Source organism: Chrysemys picta, chromosome 2 (assembly GCF_011386835.1).
Source record: "Chrysemys picta bellii isolate R12L10 chromosome 2, ASM1138683v2, whole genome shotgun sequence".
NCBI lineage: Eukaryota > Metazoa > Chordata > Testudines > Emydidae > Chrysemys > Chrysemys picta.
Window position 1 is genome coordinate 15,764,153 of NC_088792.1, and position 17,656 is coordinate 15,781,808.

The following is a 17,656-nucleotide window of genomic DNA, read 5'->3' on the forward strand; positions in this document are numbered from 1 at the left end:
TCAATATAGTTCTCAGACTCAGCACCATATATATTTTGCACTATTTTGCTAGTGGAAGGAGATGGAAAAATATTCAAATAATATGGAAGTATTTACAGTGAAAGTTTTTGCAATACAGACAGGGAGGAGAATCCACTACATGAAGAGAAGAGGTTGTAAAACAGATTTTGCCTTTGTATTTCCTATCTGCTTTGTTCAGATTCAGTGCAAACAATGTTTTTTTGTCAAAGATACTCTTATTTCTGCAGCAATAGAATAAAATTGTAAAGGAATACTCAGCTAGGAGCCTCCCCCATTCTTTGCTTACTCGAGTTACAGCCTTTCCCATGAGATCTTATAAAATCACATTAGTTACTTTCACATCTAAACAAACACATACTCCTCCTTCATTCCCTCCCTTCCCTCCATATACACACCCCACATACAAATAACACTGTCTCTGGAGTAAGAGCCTAGCCAGGGTGGAGAGAAATTGCTTAAGGGGGAGATACAGATGGTGATACATGGAGGAGAATTTTCTAACCCTTGGGAGATAACGGGCCTGAAACTTGTTTCTCTTTGAATTAATGAAATGAATTCTGGAGCCTTTCTTTAGAAGGAGTGGGAAAAAATGTAAGTTTTATGTACTTAATGAATTCTTTTTCTTCTTGGGAATAGGAATATTGTTGGGAACTTTTACTTGCTTCAGTGACGTATTACCTGCTTAAAAGACATTCAAGAAGCTAAGCAAACCCTTTCGTCTAGGTGAGTGGTTTGAACAGAACATTAAAATTGGGCAGGAGTTAAAGAAAATGTGAATGTTTATTTCTCTGAGAAGTGAAATGGAGTTTCTCTCACTCCAATTTTAGTATATTCTATCCCTATGATTTCAGATAGGGTCAAATAACATTTAAAAGACAGAGTATATGGTTCAGTAAAATTTGATCTGCTTTGATGTTGAGATGCCAGAGATAAGATTGTTTAGTTATAATTTTTTTCTTCAAAACCAAAAAGTCCCCTAGAATCTGGAATTATTTCAATAAAGTAAAGTTTAATACCTCATTATTTTATCAGAAAGTGAAAATGTTTATTTTATTTAAGAACACCACATGCTGACTGTGATTAACCTTTATATTCTGAAAACAAGAAAACAATAGATCTCCTTTTAAAGTGTTTTTTTTTAATCAGAGGCTTAATCAGGTCTCTGTTTTGTATCTGAAACCAAAATAATTCAGTAGGAAACTTGGAAGATGATATTTGGTGATCATGGTTTTATCAAGACCAGGGCAATGACTCCAATGAGAGAGAGTTGGTGGGAAAATAAATTAAAGAATGATGTAGCCAGTGGAAAAGTGTCTGAGATTAAATATTTGATGGGCATTTGGCTGGGGGAAATGAAGATAAACTTTTTAAAGACACCTAAATGGCAGTCAGAGGTCTGTTTGTTTTGACCAGTTAGGACGGTGAAAGGTCCTAAAGATTGCATTTGGGGTAAATCTCTGGAAAGATGGTATAAAATGAAATAGAAGCCATACAGAGACTTTGTCAACCCTCACAAGTAAACCTGTAGATGTACCCAGCTCTGAGCGTTTTTGAAGCTCAGTCCATGGTCCTGGTATGTATTCCAGTAGCTTGTTTTGTAGGTTTAAGTGTTTAGTACTGTTGAATTTTCTTTTGAAATTGTAGGATTTGAACAGAAACTATTTTATGAGTTAAAATGCTTATTTTTTTTTATCTTGGCTTCTTGCTAGGATAAACAGGGCAGGTGAAGATGCAGATTATGGCAAACTGGGAACTTTTATTGTCTAGATAGCCTTTTCAGATTACTTTAATGCAAAATGGGACCTTCAGAGCTGCATTCTGTGCATATGAGGGTACGTTTACACTACCCGCAGGATCGGCAGGTAGCGATCGCTCTATCGGAGATCAGTTTATCACGTGTAGTAGACGCGATAAATCGATCCCCGATTGCTCTCCCGTCGACTGCTGAACTCCAGCTCAGCGAGAGGCAGAAACAAAGTAGACGGGGGAGCGGCGGCCGTCGATCCCGCGCCGCGAGAACCTGAAGTAAGTGATTCTAAGTTGATCTAAGATACGTTGACTTCAGCTATGCTATTCTTGTAGCTGAAGTTGCGTATCTTAGATCGATCCCCTCCTCCCCCCATGTAGACCAGGCCTGAATTTTAGCTTCTTTCTGTGAATAAATACTTTTAGGCTAGAATTTGATACAAGTTGTGATTTTTTTTTTTTAGATTTGGAGGTCAAAATTTTCAGCCTTTGGATGATTTTCAATAATCCTTTGATAAGTGTCGAAAGTTAATGCTAAGATTATTTATTTGAGACCAAGGCATTGAACTCCTATATGCTTAAAATTTTCTCATGTTTTATTGAGGTTTTTACTTTTTACATTTATCCTAAGAAATGTATGAATCATTTTTAGAAATAACAATTAAGATTTTGTTGGCAGTGAGAAAAATGTTTTCCTTTAAGTTATACATAAAGTTTGTTACTCCTAAACATTGTACTCTGGGTGTGAACTCCTTTTCTATGTAGGAAGAGACCATCTGCAAGCAACTTTCTGCATTTCAAAAGTGACAAATTTGTGGTATTTTCAGTATGTATCTTATTAAAAAAAAACTCATCTTAAATTTTTGTTTCAGTGGGATTTTTATCCAGTTTTATTAGTTTTAACCAAAACTTCTAAATAGACAGTAGAAATATAACCAGCTTCTAATTTACAATGTTGCTAATTTTTGGGCTAGAAACATACATACATTCATATTTATCTTAGTTATAATTTTAAATACACTATTCTGTCTAAATATACTGCTTATAAATTGAATCAGAATTTTTAGGAAAAATCTTAGGAGCAGTTTGTGATTTTCTAATTAAGCTAGAAAGATGGTTACATTTTAGCTTGATAATATTTATCCTATTTTGTTCAGACTGAAACAAAATTAAAGTAAATAAATGCATATGCAAATTTACTGCATCCCTAAGGTTTCTGGTCATTTGCCAGTGTGGCCTTTAATATTGCAAAGATTGCTCCTCACTGTCTTCTGCAATTTATGATTTTAACCACTTTGTCTAGTCCAAAGGATTTGTGTATCCTTAAACAATGAAAAATAATAATTGTGTGATTAAATAATTGAGAGTGCCAGAGACTGAAGTCCTGTCCTCATTAAAATTACAGCATAGGCATTGAGGCATTGGAGGTTTAAGCATCCTCATACCAACCTGCCAGTGTTCTTGAAACCCGTCTCAAAGGGAGCACAGCTAGTAGCAAGAGTGTAATTTGCTTCCATACACATTTAGTCCTTAGTCTCTCTGCTAAGACCATCAACAGTGGTCCCAGTTGTGATGGTGTCTTTGTGATTTAGGCAGCAGTCCACTTGGAATTGGACTCAGACCACCAATGAATTTCAAATAAGGCACTGAACAACCATCAGGTGGTAATAACTTTTAGTCACTCCTAACCAGGACTGTATTAAAACTGCTTTGCTAGATCCAAAATGTTCCAAATACTATTCCCAACCCTCTTACTCATCCAGTGCCTTCAATGGAATATTCTTTGAACCACTGTGGTGTCACTTCAAGTGGTTATATCTGAAAGATTCTGAACATCCAAGGAGTGCTTGGCAGAGCTCAGCTCGGAAGGGGGATCATAGAATCCTAGAATATCAGGGTTGGAAGGGACCTCAGGAGTCCAAGGGACCTCAGGAGACCTCATCTAGTCCAACCCCATGCTCAAACTAAATCCCCAACAAAATCATCCCAACCAGGGCTTTGTCAAACCTGTCCTTAAAAACATCTAAGGAAGGAGATTCCACCACCTCCCTAGGTAACCCATTCCAGTGCTTCACCACCCTCCTAGTGAAAAAGTTTTTCCTAATATCCAACCTAAACCTCCCCCACTGCAACTTGAGACCATTACTCCTTGTTCTGTCATCTGCTACCTCTGAGAACAGTCTAGATCCATCCTCTTTGGAAACTTCTTTCAGGTAGTTGAAAGCAGCTATCAAATCCCCCCTCATTCTTCTCTTCTGCAGACTAAATAACCCCAGTTCCCTCAGCCTCTCCTCATAAGTCATGTGCTCCAGTCCCCTAATAATTTTTGTTGCCCTCCACTGGACTCTTTCCAATTATTCCACATCCTTCTTGTAGTGTGGGGTCCAAAACTGGACACACTACTCCAGATGAGGCCTCACCAGTGTCGAATAGAGGGGAATTATCACGTCCCTCAATCTGCTGACAATGCCCCTACTTATACAGCCCAAAATGCTGTTAACCTTCTTGGCAACAAGGACACACTGTTGACTCATATCCAGCTTCTCATCCACTGTAACCCGTAGGTCCTTTTCTGCAGAATTGCTGCCTAGCCATTCGGTCCCTAGTCTGTAGCAGTGCATGGGATTCTTCCATCCTAAGTGCAGGACTCTGCACTTGTCCTTGTTGAACCTCATCAGATTTCTTTTGGCCCAATCCTCTAATTATCATGATGGTGATGGGATGGTGATGCAAAGGTGGCTTTAAACCACCTTTTCACTTTCCTGATATTAAGCCAATATGCAATGGGTACCTCCCTTTGCACAGAGTAGCATCAGGGCTAAGGACAGTGAGAAATTTTTCACACATAAAAAAGCACACTAGTGTAAATCCAGAGTAAATCCATAGAGAATACAATAGAGTTACACTGGATTTATACTTTAGTACAAATAAGATCAGAAGCAAGCTTCTTGTAAACTGCTACAAATAGGCAAAATGAGGTGAGTATGATATTTTCAACTCTTAGTTTCTTTGTTTTTTCATCTTACTTTATACCTTTCAAATTATTATAAAATGTTTTTGCATTCAACTTTCATTTTTTAAGAAACGGGAGTACAAAATATGTCTTCTTAAAATTCACCAATATCATAATGTCTGTTTGATATGTTCATTTAAAATGATCAGAGTTCATGGAATATAACAACACATTTGATAAAACAAAAGGCCTGATCTGCAGCAGCTTTGAACTGTTCTACCAGCCCCAATGCTGTCTTACCCAGGTCCAAAAAAATTCCTGTCAGATGGCTTAGACCTACCATAGTGACTCTCCTGAAGCTAGAGCAAAGGGCATGACTAGGGTGATCCCCAGCTATCCTGGCTGCTAGAATGGCCCCTTGGGGCCTAGGCAGCCAATGCAACTTAGAGCAGCCACCTTTGCAGTTGGTTTTCTCCATGGGCTGGATAAAATCAATATGTCTAGGAGAAAACAAGAGTGAAATCCTGGTCCCATTGAAGTCAGTGATAAAACTAAAATGGACTTCAGTGGGGCTAGGATTTTCACTTCAAATCTTTAAACAACATTTAATTCCAGTTACTTACAATATAACATATGAACGTATTATACAAAAGTCCTTAACTGATCAGAAGAAAAGTTGAAAAGGGTCAGGAGAAAATTACCCAAGAATTAAGAAATGTAATTTACTAGTGGCAAAATTGGTCACTAACACTAATTATCTACCCTGTCCCTCTCCCTCACCCTGGAATCAGCCTAATGGGTCTCAAACCACAGTTCTGACCTCTGTTAAATGGATGTACTTCCACTGATTCAATGGCAGACAGAATTCAGACCATAGTCACTACAAGAAAAAGAGAGAGAAAATCTCTTCTACAATAATTTAGTTTATACATCAGAAGTAACATCCCTGAAAAAGAAAAATTGGGAGGAAAACACCTTTACTGTAATAGTTTAAGTACACATTTGGGTAATCATTTGATAGGTAATAATTTACAAAAAGTATATCAAAAAGCTAAAATCTCAGCTCATCAATCATATATTTGGTTGTTTGTTCATTATTTTGACTCTTGATCTCAGCTTGAGCGTTCAGGACTTGAAACTGTCTCCAACAAGAAAACTCTTCATTTTAAATACCCCCAAAGTATTCCATGAAAGGCCATAATATTTTCTATGTGCGGTTGTTGCCTCCATAACATCGGGTGGGGGGAATCTCTTAATGGCCTTGGATTAACAATTTAATCCACTGATGGTCAAATTGCTAAATCTAGCCTTGATCCAATACAAATTCAAAAATAACCACAAGTACACTTTTTAGGTAACATAAATGACTTCATGGGATACTATTGAAGATTTCTGAATAAAGAAGGAACATTTTTTTTTAATCCTATATGTTATATAACGATAAACTTTAATTAGCAAAAGTTTAGGTACTTCACAACTCTCTGTGGTTGAAGTGTATTTTAGAAATACTTCTGTTCCCATTTAAGTCAATGGGAATTTTGCCATTGACATCTGTGACAGCAGGATCAAGCCTTTATTTCCTGTGTAACACCTAACCATTGTCCACTGGTCAAGACATTTGCACAAATATTTGGACCAGAAAATACACTCTGGCTCTGAATCCCAGCTCTGGCCAAGGAGTGCTTGGTAAAGTCACCATCAGAAGGGATTCTAGAGTGACTTGTGTACCCTGCCGCCAAATTTGGGCCAGCCAGGCTCCACCCCAGTTCCTGCCTATATATTAGAGTAACTTTGGCACTGGCTACTAATAATCCTCAGGAGAGGATGACATTGCTAAATCTAGCCTTGATTGGATACAAATGCAAAAATAATCACGAGTGCACCTTTTAGGTAACATAAATGACTTCATGGGATATTATTGAAGAGTTTTGAATAAACAAGGAACATTTCATTTAAATTTGAAGAAATTTTATATTTTGAAGGATTTTTTTTGATGCAGGAGAAGAGAGAAATCTGTAACAAAGTCTTCAACAAAACAACATGAATGGTGAGGTCAGGGGAGGAAGCGTTTTAAATGATTATTTTAATATCTTGAGTTTTTGAGGCTGGTAGACTTCTACGGAAGCATTTTTGCTGATGAGCACCCGTGTAACATTTGGCAGATAGCACAGCAAAGCAATTATTGTATTCCCTCTGTGCACTGCACAGAAATGGTATCATTTCATCCATCATTCACAGCTCTCATTATCAATACCACAACATCTGAATGATTCCAAACAACAAAAAACAAATATTTGTTTGGACTTTAATACATTAGAGCAGGTTTCATTTTAATTGCACTACAATATTTTGAGCTGCACTGATTTCAAAATCACATATATGTAATATAAAGTTGCAAAGAATGAAATATTGCAAAGATATAGTGGCCCTGATTCAGGAAAGCACAGAAGGACATGTTTTCCAGAATAGGGATGTATTGAAGCATGTACTCAAGTGTTTTCCTAAACTGGGGTCAAAAGCACAAAACACATCCCTTTCTACTAGTAAAAAGCTATATCAACTACCAAACAAATTTTACTTCCCAGAATTCATTATTTTTGCCTTTTTTTGTTTTGTTTTTTGTTTTGTTTTGTTTTTGGTATTGTGACTCACTCTGAGCAGTCTCCTCTTCCTAGCCTGGTGTTACAGGCTCCAGTTTTAGAGCACAACTCAGTCAAAATTCAAAGACATTGAAAAGAAGAAATGGGAAGTTAAGAATGACCATGAGCATTATTCTGCATTCCGCCCTCCTAGCCTCTGAAGTTTCTTCACCAAAGCAATCTGGCAACACCATGAGGAGTGTCTTGGTGAATATTGCCACCTTACACTTAATAACAGTAAGGCAAGTGGCAAGTCTTGACTACTTCTCATTTTGCTACAATATGTTTTGTCATGTCTTCTGAGTAAAAGCTCTTTTTAATTGTTCCCATATTCCTGTGAGCCAGAATGCAAGCCTACAGCAAGGGTTAAGAAAAGTAATAAGCAGGTAAGAAAACTACCTTTCTCCCTCATTAACATGTTGACCAGTCTGGAGATACAGTAAACTGTAGGAGTACAAAACTCCCTTCTGTCCATTTCATACATTTCATATGACTTGAATCACATTCCTCCAAATATTTCTATACTTCTCTGAGCTTAAAATATGTGCAGTCATTGTGGGTAAAATTTTTGAAAGCACCTAAGTCCCATTTTCAGATATAATTTAGATATTTAGGAGCCCAAGAATAATTTAAAGTCAATGGCAATTAGGTTCCTAGGTGCCTAAGTCCCTTTAAAAACCCGGGAATTAGGCTCCTAAATCACTTAGGTACTGTCAAAAAAATTCCTTCTGTGTATAGTAGATCGATTGATTCTTTGCTCACATAACCTAATTAAGCAAAAAGCCATAAAATATGTGTATAAGCAGAGGCTGGATGAGCTCTCCCCTGACGTCTAGTGGTGAGCTGTGGAAAAAGACTTCAGAAGCTGATCTGGCTTGCATGGACACACCCACCCTGCCTAGGTGCTCAACATGATGGGACTGCTTGCCCAAATGATCACTTATGGCTGGTGCTGGATTCCCAGTCTCCTTGTTATTGGGGCAGGAATAATAAAGGGTTGTTATCCTTCTTGTGTGAACCGAGGGCAGCAGAACTGTACCTGGCATACCCCAATGGAGGGACTCACTCTCAACATAGCAGCACTTGCTAGGCAGGGGACATGGGTTCCAAAACCTAATGGGTTGAGAGAGGGTGGGGACAGGTACTTGTACTTGGTGGTGTGGGCCCTGTTTAAGGGTCCTAGACACCATTTGACCCTTCCTCTCTCCATGGTATAAGAAAAGAGTTAATATAGACTCAATTGAGAGTCTTGTTACACGCTGCAGAGCTGAAATCACTGATACCTAGGCCTAAGTATTAGCCCAACTTTGGGACAGTGTCTCTATTGCAAGAGACTGCCCAATGTGCACCAGCAGTGAGGTTCCCCCACTAACAGCTGAAATCACTGAGAGCTGAGTTAAGAGTGTGTGTGTGTGTGGGGGGGGGAGCTGATGACATCGTGGTGAGTGAGCAGCTGGTGGAGAGGTGCAGCAAGTGGCTAGCAAGACGGCTGGTGGAGAGGTGTGGCAAGGGGCTAGCAGGGTGGCTGGCAGAGAGGCATGGCAAGTGGCTTGCAGGGCAGCTGGCGGAGAGGTGTGGCAAGCGGCTAGCAGGGCGGCTGGTGGAGAGGGCCAGAGGTGTGCCCGAGCAGTGCAGTGTGTAGGGTGCTTCCTTACCCCCCCACCCCCCGCCTTCCATACAGGGTGGGGGGTAAACTCTGTGGATGAACCTCTGAACTCTGGGACTGAACTGGCCAAGGACAGCAACTATGAGTGAGATACAGAGAAGAGATGGGCACATTAAAGGGACTTTTGGGTTGCTTGACTTAAGACCCTGAGGGGAAAAGGATGCCCCAACTTACTTGGGGGTGGGTCTTTTGCTCATGGTTTGTATTTATGAACCCTAGTTGTGGTGTTTTCCCAAATTAATGCTTAAACTCATAAACTCATAAATTGTTTGCCTTATGTAACACTGATAGAGAGAGATGCACAGCTGTTTGCCCCTCCCCCCAGGTATTAATACTTACTCTGGGTTAATTAATAAGTAAAAACTGATTTTATTAAATAAAAAAGTAGGATTTAAGTGGTTTCAAGTAATAACAGACAGAACAAAGTAAATTAACAAACAAAATAAAATAAAACATGCAAGTCTAAGTCTAATACAGTAAGAAAACTAAATGCAGGTATAAATCACCCTCAAAGATGTTCCATTAAGCTTCTTTGACAGACTAGCCTCCTTCTAGTCTGGGTCTAGCAATCACTCACATCCCTGTAGTTACTGTCCTTTGTTCCAGTTTCTTTCAGGCATCCTTTGGGGTGGAGAGGCTCTCTTGAGAAAGCTGAGGGCAACGTGGAGGGGTTTCCCCAGGGGCTTATATACTCTCGCTCTCTTGTGGGTGGAAACCTCTTCCCCTCTCCTATGCAGGATCCAGCTCCAAGATGGAGTTTTGGAGTCACATGGGCAAGTCCCATGGCCATGCATGACTCAGTTTCTTACAGGCTGGTGCCACATTCCCTGGAAAGCTGAGATGTGGATTGGCATCTCTCGAAGTTGATTGTCAGCTTAAGTGTTTCTTGATTGGGCACTTACTGAGAGTAGGCTTTTCTCAAGAAGCTGACCAAATGCTTCACTGAGGCTACTTAAAATCAAACAGGTACATAACCAATATTCATAACTTCTAATACAAAAATGATACATGCATACAAATAGGATGAGTATATCCAGTAGATCATAATCTTTGCAGAGATATGTTACATGGCATATCTAGCATAAAACATATTCCAGTTATGTCATATTTACACTCATAAGCATATTTCTATAAAGCATTATGGGGTGCAATGTTACAGCCATGTCTGGAGATTAGCTGCCCTCATGTCTGATATGCCCCCTTCTTCCCACTGCTCAGACTGCATCCCTTCTCATTCTCTGGACATACAGTGTTCCCTTTTTGTGATTCAGCTGTTCCTTCTTCATGTCTTGGCCCTCTGGCCAGATCATTATGTTTTCCCCTTCCTTTGGTGACAAAATCCCACAGGATAAACCATCCCAGGCAGTCTTCATGTCGACTGCCCTAACTGTGCCACTTTCCCAGTCGCTGGGAGGGTAACCTAGGCCAACCCCCTACTCTGGTTTCCAGCCCAGGGATCCTCTAATCATTGGCCCAGGTCCGCAATGTCCCACTTCGCTGCTGTTCGCTTGAATCTTTTCCTACACCCTCTCTCAGGCTTCCACCCCACCACCTTCTGGGTAAACGCTTTCTTCAGGGCTTGGATCCCTGGGGTTTCTACTCTCCTCCAGTAGGTTTCCTCCTTTCTCTATCTAATGCCTAGAGAGTGACTGCAGCCTTGCTCACTGTAGCCCTTTTTTGCTGTCATCTTCCTGGCTTTATACTAGCCCCTCCTGTTCCTTTTCAGCTGGGCTCCATTTTCAATCAGGGGTTACTTAGGCCACCTAATTCCCCTCAGATGTAGCCCATCTACTTAATTGGCTCTTCTCATCCTCATTAACACTTTCCAGTCTAATGTGGTGTGAACACCCCATCACATTCCCCTTTTTGAAGTTAAATGCTACTGTGATGGGGTTCTTTGGTATTTTTCTTCCTACAAGGATGTTAAATTAAATTACATTATGGTCACGATGACCAAATGGTTCAGCTATATTCACCTCTTGGACCTGATTCTGTGCGCCACTTAGGACTAAATCAAGAATTGCCTCTCCCCTTGAGGGTTCCAGGACTAGCTGCTCCAAGAAGCAGCCATCCAGCAGGGCTCCTATTCTTGGCCAGCAGCTTAAGATGCTTTTACGTTTTTGCTTTGTATGCCCCTTTTACAGGAGATGGAGATAGAACACTGGTAGCAACTGGTTCCATGGCAGTTGGAGTTTGGCAGTTGGGTTCCAACACTTAGTTCATAGAATGGTGGACCCCTGCTGTCCATCCATTTGGGGGCAAGGGGGAATCTTATTGATTGGAGGGAGGCGACAGCAAGGGGGAACTTCCAGGCTTCAAGGAAGGAATCTGTTATCTCCTTTTTCAAGAAAGCAAATTTGCTACTCTTTGATGGAATTAATGAAGAGAAAGAAACAAATGTGGCAGGGCACCTCCTCCATCTTGCTGGGCTTAGCACTTCCTCCTCTTGCAATGGGAGGGGGGTGCTGGAGTAAATCACCCCGACTTCGCAGAGTGTTTGTTTTCTCATGCCGGATTTATCTAGCTATATTTTCAAGGTCCAAGGAGTACTCTTCTATCAAACAAAAGAAACAAATTCACAACACAAAATAAAAGGGATATCTTTTCCTACCCCCCACTTTGGGGGAGGATGCTGTCTTGTTATTGGCTCTGGTGTGCCAGTCTGTCCCCTAAACAGGGAGGAGAGCAGCCTCTCACTCTGGAGAAGCCTATCTCCCTCTGCCATTAACCTGCAGCAGCTTGCGTCCCCTCCTCTTTCACCAGAAGAGGGGTTTGTAAAGGTCTCGGGCAGCCCTTAATTGGTCTCCAGAAACCCCCGATTGACCCGAGATAAACTCTTGTTAGTTTACATGGAAAAAGGCTAAAATATCTGACATCCACCACTCTCTTACAGCTGTCCAGCCTGACTTTGTCACATAAGACATCTCATTTAATAAGTAATGCATGTTCTGGTCTGTTGTGGTTGTTTTGTTTTGTTTGCCTAGGAGATTGACAGCTACCAAAGCAGGTGCAGTTATAAGACAACTGCAAAGCTAACTGTGGTTGGTTGTATTTGCCAGGTTTTTGGTAGTCACTTACGTTGATACCTCTTGTTAGCTGTTTTCACTACTAGGGATACAATCTGTAACAGGAGGAAAAGGATGAAAAGATGGCTGACTTCTCACTACCATGTTCTAACAATTTCTGCAAGTTCACGCGTGAATCCTTGGCTGCTATTGAGAAGCGAATCGCTGCCAAGAAGGAATGCGTAGGTCAGAAGCCTGAAGAGAAACCTCGGCCCCAGCTTGACTTGAAGGCTTTCCAGAAACTGCCTGCTCTCTATGGAAATCCCCCTCAGGAGCTCATTGGGGAACCACTGGAGGATCTTGACCCTTACTACAGTGACCACAAGGTTAGAGCCATCCAAAAAGTTTGTTGTTTTAAACTTTGCTTTATTAAGATGTGCAGAGAAGAAATGCTTATGCTGAGGGCTATGATTTTTATGCCTCCTTGACCAGTTATTAGTAAAGAGCCTTTTCTGGTTTCGGGGTCAGAAAGCTAAATTTGGCAGTGCTTCCATTGAATGATTATATTAAGACAGCTGTATTAAATCAGGTTATAATAAAATAGGTACCTAACATACTTGGAGTACTAAGTGATAATGTAATAAAACCTTAACTGTACAATCTACTAATCAAACAGAATGAAATTAATCAGCACGAGGCATATGCACCACTTACTTTCTGCTTAAGCTATCCAAATAGGGCTCAAGTGGGACTTTGGTGGTGTATGTTAGCCCTCTCCACAAAGATGAATTTCACCCACACTGAATATAACATTGGACACAATATAAAAATCTGTTACTACATGATGACAGAAAACAGAGTTATTGGTTTATCTAAAGTATCTTCCAGCCTACTAGACCTATGTGTAGGCTGATCAAAGACACTACATTACATGTAGCCTCTCTCTAAAGGCTGCTGACAGTCAGAATCACTTAATACAGTCTATTTCCTATGTTACAAATTTTAATAAGGAAATACAGAATATATATATATATATATATATATATATATATATATTTACAGAACCACCAGTTCTTCAACAATGTTTTCTATAGAATATATTTTAGTCTTTAAAATATACCTGAGATTCTGAGACTTGAACCCATGTCTCCCACACTCTGATTCAAGCCCTATTCCCCAGGCTAATGGGATGGGTTTTTCCAAGTCTTTCCTGTTGCAGTTGTTACATCTTGTATAAATAATTCAATATTCATTGGCACAGGGACTTAAACCCAGGTCTCCCATATGCCCAGGTGAGTTCCAAAACAACTGAGCAATAGAGTCGCTCTCTCTCTGGTCCAAAGAATATATAATTATTTATTCAAAGTGGAAGAGCTCCAACTAGAGAAATTGAGAAAGGGAAGAAGAAGGACTGACTGTATATCCCAGTTGTTAGGACACTCCCCTTTTCCAGTTTTTAGCGGAAATTCCAGGGTCCCTGGTTTTTCAGAAATTCTACCCTGGACCTGAGAAACCTTCCCAGTTAAAATGTCAGCATTTTGTGGGAAAAGTTTCAGGTCTGACAAATCAGTATTTTTTGATGAAAAACTTTTATTGAAAAATTCTGGACTAGTTGTAATGTCGATATTAGTGAATTCTGAGAAAGTGGTTCAGTAAATAAAGGCCCTGATCCTGCAAATGCTTACAGATGTATGTAAATTGACTCTCACATGAGTTGTCCCATTTACGTTAATGGGAATACTGACATGAGTAAAATGACTTCTTTGCAAATTCTTTTTGAGATCAGGGCTAAAGAAGGAAGTTTCCTACTGAGAACTTCCAACTGATTAATTAATAGCCTAAATTTTCCTTGGGAAAAAAAGGACATGTAATGTGTTCTCCATAGTACACAATATTTCTTATTGATTCATTGAAAATTGTGTGGTATAAATATATAATAAATCAAAAGGAATAGACCAGAATTACCAAAAAAAAGTCTTTCCGTTTAAACAAAGTGCAAGTCCAGACATCAAACTTTTACCTATAATCTGCAGCTCTGGCCACAAATACAAACCATTAACATCCTCAATTCAATTTCTGTAAAAGTTTAATATATTTCATATTATCTCTCATGTTTTGTTTTCTTTAAAGACATTTATGGTACTGAACAAAGGAAAAACAATCTTCCGATTTACTGCCACACATGCCTTGTGTATACTTAGCCCTTTTCATCCGATCAGAAGAGCAGTGATTAAAATTTTGGTACACAAATATCCTTTCAGTTGGCTTTACTCATTCTATTTTTTAATAATAATACAAGATAATGGGTGTCATACTGTGCTTATTATATTTTGGACCATATGCTAGCTCTAGCCTTTTTATAAAACAATAATACATGTGCTCCGGATAGCTCACGGATAATTTTGAATGATTTTAGAAATGACTATTATTAGTATATGAAACTGGAAAGTACAGGGATAGATCTGTACAGAGGAAGGATGGCCTTGGAAACCAGGTAACCGAGGGCCCAATTCTGATCTCACTACACCTGTGTAAGTTGGGAGTAATGTCATTAAAGTCAATGTGCTTGGTTCACTAGAGTGTTTCATCAGTTTTACACTGTGAAGTTACACTGGAGTACCACAGTGATACTTAGACCCAAGAGAGGGCATGATCCTGCCACTGTACGGATCTCAGAGTGCCACCAATCACATGGAGCCCTGCAAAGGTGTTATGAGCACCCTGAGGTGAAGTACGTTCTGTAATCCAAAGTCCATCTTAGTAGCAGGGGACAGGCTCTGATGGAGAGGTGCTGCATATGGCTCTGCAACAGTACAGGGAGGGAGATTTTTGTCTAGGATCACCTCTCCACCATGCTGAAGTGTGGTCGCATGGGCTGGCAAGCCTAGTTCAGACATGCCCCTTCTCCAGCAGGGCTGTCCATGTTCAGGCCCATGGTGCTTTTGGTGCAGCTGTTGGGTCTCTGGAGGTCCCTGTCTGAAAGGATGGCTCCTAAACTTGCAACTGGTAGGCATAGAGGAATTTGAGGAGGGAAGATCTTCTGCATGCAACCCTGCTTCCTGAATTGCATGTCCACAGGGAGTGTGGAGTCCCACCTCTTCTGCCCTCTGCACACTCCTCCAGAGCTGGGTGCACATGGATCACATCTGTGATGTGGTGACTGTATCTGCTTAGCTTTCTGCGCCAGTTGCAAGAGGGGATCTGCACCAGTGATGCCACTGAGCTGTGCTCAGTGCTTTTGTAGATCCTGTGTATGTGGGAGTGCAAACCACTGGCACCGCTTTCAGGCTTACACCCATAGTTACTATACTATAAAATCAGTGTCAGTGATATCAGGATCAGTTCCCTGGATTATGTTCCTGGCTCTTTCTTTGTGATCTTGGATGAGTGACTTAACCGCTCTGTTTCTTCATCTGTAAAAAGGGCATAATGCAATACATGCCTCAGAGTTTCATGAGGAAGTCATTGTTATTACCTTTACTTTTATTGCATTAGTGCCCAAGGGCACCAGCCAGATGCAGTACAGACACATACAAAGTCCTGGTTCCTGCCCTAGAGAGCTTATAATACAATTTAAGATGGAGACTCCACAAAATGAGCATAACAAATTATATGAGAGAAGAGGAAGGGTAGAAGGAGAGTAGTGCCAAGCAGTGATATATTTTCCACACGTATCTTTTTGAACAAATGGTTTTTGTGTGAGGCAGGATGGTCTTGTGGCTAAGGCACTGACCTGGGACATTGACATCTGGATTCAATTCCCACCTGTCACAACTATCTGTGTCACCCTGGGCAAGTCATTTTGGCCCAGTTCCACAAAGTTACTTAGGCTCCTAACTTCCATTGAAATCTAAATACCTTTGTGGATCTGGGGTCTTTATCTCTTTGCACTTCAGTTTCTCATTTGTAAAATGAGGATAAAAATACATCCCTTTCCCCACTCATTGTCATTCTTTTCTATTTAGACACGGAGCCCTTTGAGGCAGGATCTGTTTTTTATTAAGTTTTACATGCAATGCCTAGTGCAACGAAGTCCCAATCTTTGTTGCTTAGATGCGACTGTATTATAAATAATGTTAATAATAGTGTATTATGAAGTGACATTAATTAAAATGAATAACATCAAAATAAAATTAAGCATGTCATAGAATTTGAATAAAATATTAAATCCACAACTGTTAAAACACTTTGTGTATTAGTGATATTTTCTGAGTATACAATAATGTTCTTTACCTTAACTCCTGTTACTTACATGGTTCACTATGTTTATTATGTGCACTATTTTAACCAATTGTGTCTTCATGGCTATATTTGATTCTCCTCGGAAGCCTAAGTCACCTGCAGCTCCTGAATGGAACATCTATGTTGAGTAAGTATTTCTGTAGGAATTTATTTTTCCTAATTCTCTAGTTCTAATCAATTAGCCTAATCTTGTAGTCCTCTCACAAGGTAATGTCATAGAATCATAGAATATCAGGGTTGGAAAGGGCCTCAGGAGGTCATCTAGTCCAATCCCCAGACAGATTTTTACCTCAGTTCCCTAAATGCCCCCCTCAAGGATCGAACTCACAACCCCGGCAAATGCTCAAACCACTGAGCTATCCCTCCACCCCATATTGGAGTCAGTAGGATTTTTGCTTCGGTTAGAACTTCAGGATTATTACTTTGTGGAAATAGGGCCATCATCTATTTTCATTTGCTCCATTGTAAATCCAGAGTAACTCATTGGAGAGCAGGATCTGAGCCATGAAAGAGAAAAAAAAGTGCTAAATTTCTTTTATTGTTTATCTTTCTTCCACCTTTCATTGCTCTAAGCCCTGAAGTCCTTCCTCAGTTTTTACTCATTGCTTATCCAGACAAGTCTCCCACCAATGTCAATATTGAATAAGGATTTTAAAATGTGATCCTTTGTCTTTTTAATTTTCTTTCAGTGATGTTGAGTTGTGCACTATTTGCTCTAGTAAAATATTCTGTCAGATGCTTTTTGCTTGTGGGAACTCTGTCTTCTACATTGCCAGTTCTTGCAATGTTATCACTTTCACTAAATATCACAATATTTAGTATTTGTCTTAAAGCCCTAGCTCCTGGAGTCATGTTAAAACCTGAAAATCTCAGATTTAAAAAAAAAGGTACAATTCTAGCCCTCCTAGTTGTAGAGGAAAACTTGAAAATGTGAACCCTAATGGCCTCAACAACAGAAGGCAAAGAAAAAGAACCCCAAATGTATTATTTCTAAAATGTCATTATTTTTAGGCCAATCGTGTGACTTTTTCAGGCCTCACTCATGAGTTTTGAACACTTGCTGCTGGCAATCCTGTAATGAACTCTATGTAGCTGGCTCCCTGCACCTGCACAAATCCCATTAACATCACTGCATCTCCTCTTCTTTTGGAGCACATTGCAGGATCAGCATCTAAATTAACAACTTTCAGTCTATCAGCTCATCCACTTTGCTAACTGTAATATCTGAATAAAACTGTGTCATGATTTTAATATACATCTCCATTTGTAATGGTGCGCTGCCCTAAGTTTCTATGTAAGGGAGTCAGAATTTAGACAGAATATTATATGCTGTGAGAATTGAAAATCTGTTTGAATGAACTCAGACAGTATTTTCAGAATATTT

General features: G+C 39.9%; 1 protein-coding gene across 1 annotated transcript in view; it reads left to right on the forward strand.

Moving 5' to 3' along the window:
- Positions 1-439: 439 nt before the first annotated feature.
- Positions 440-17,656, forward strand: part of LOC101949928 (sodium channel protein type 5 subunit alpha-like) — a 101,228-nt gene continuing 84,011 nt past the window's right edge. Inside the window, exons 1-4 of the mRNA XM_065582692.1 lie at positions 440-612; positions 12,122-12,416; positions 14,161-14,279; positions 16,283-16,399. Of these exons, the coding sequence (XP_065438764.1) occupies positions 12,174-12,416; positions 14,161-14,279; positions 16,283-16,399 (479 nt within the window). The 5' untranslated portion in view covers positions 440-612; positions 12,122-12,173. The remainder of the gene's footprint in view (positions 613-12,121; positions 12,417-14,160; positions 14,280-16,282; positions 16,400-17,656) is intronic.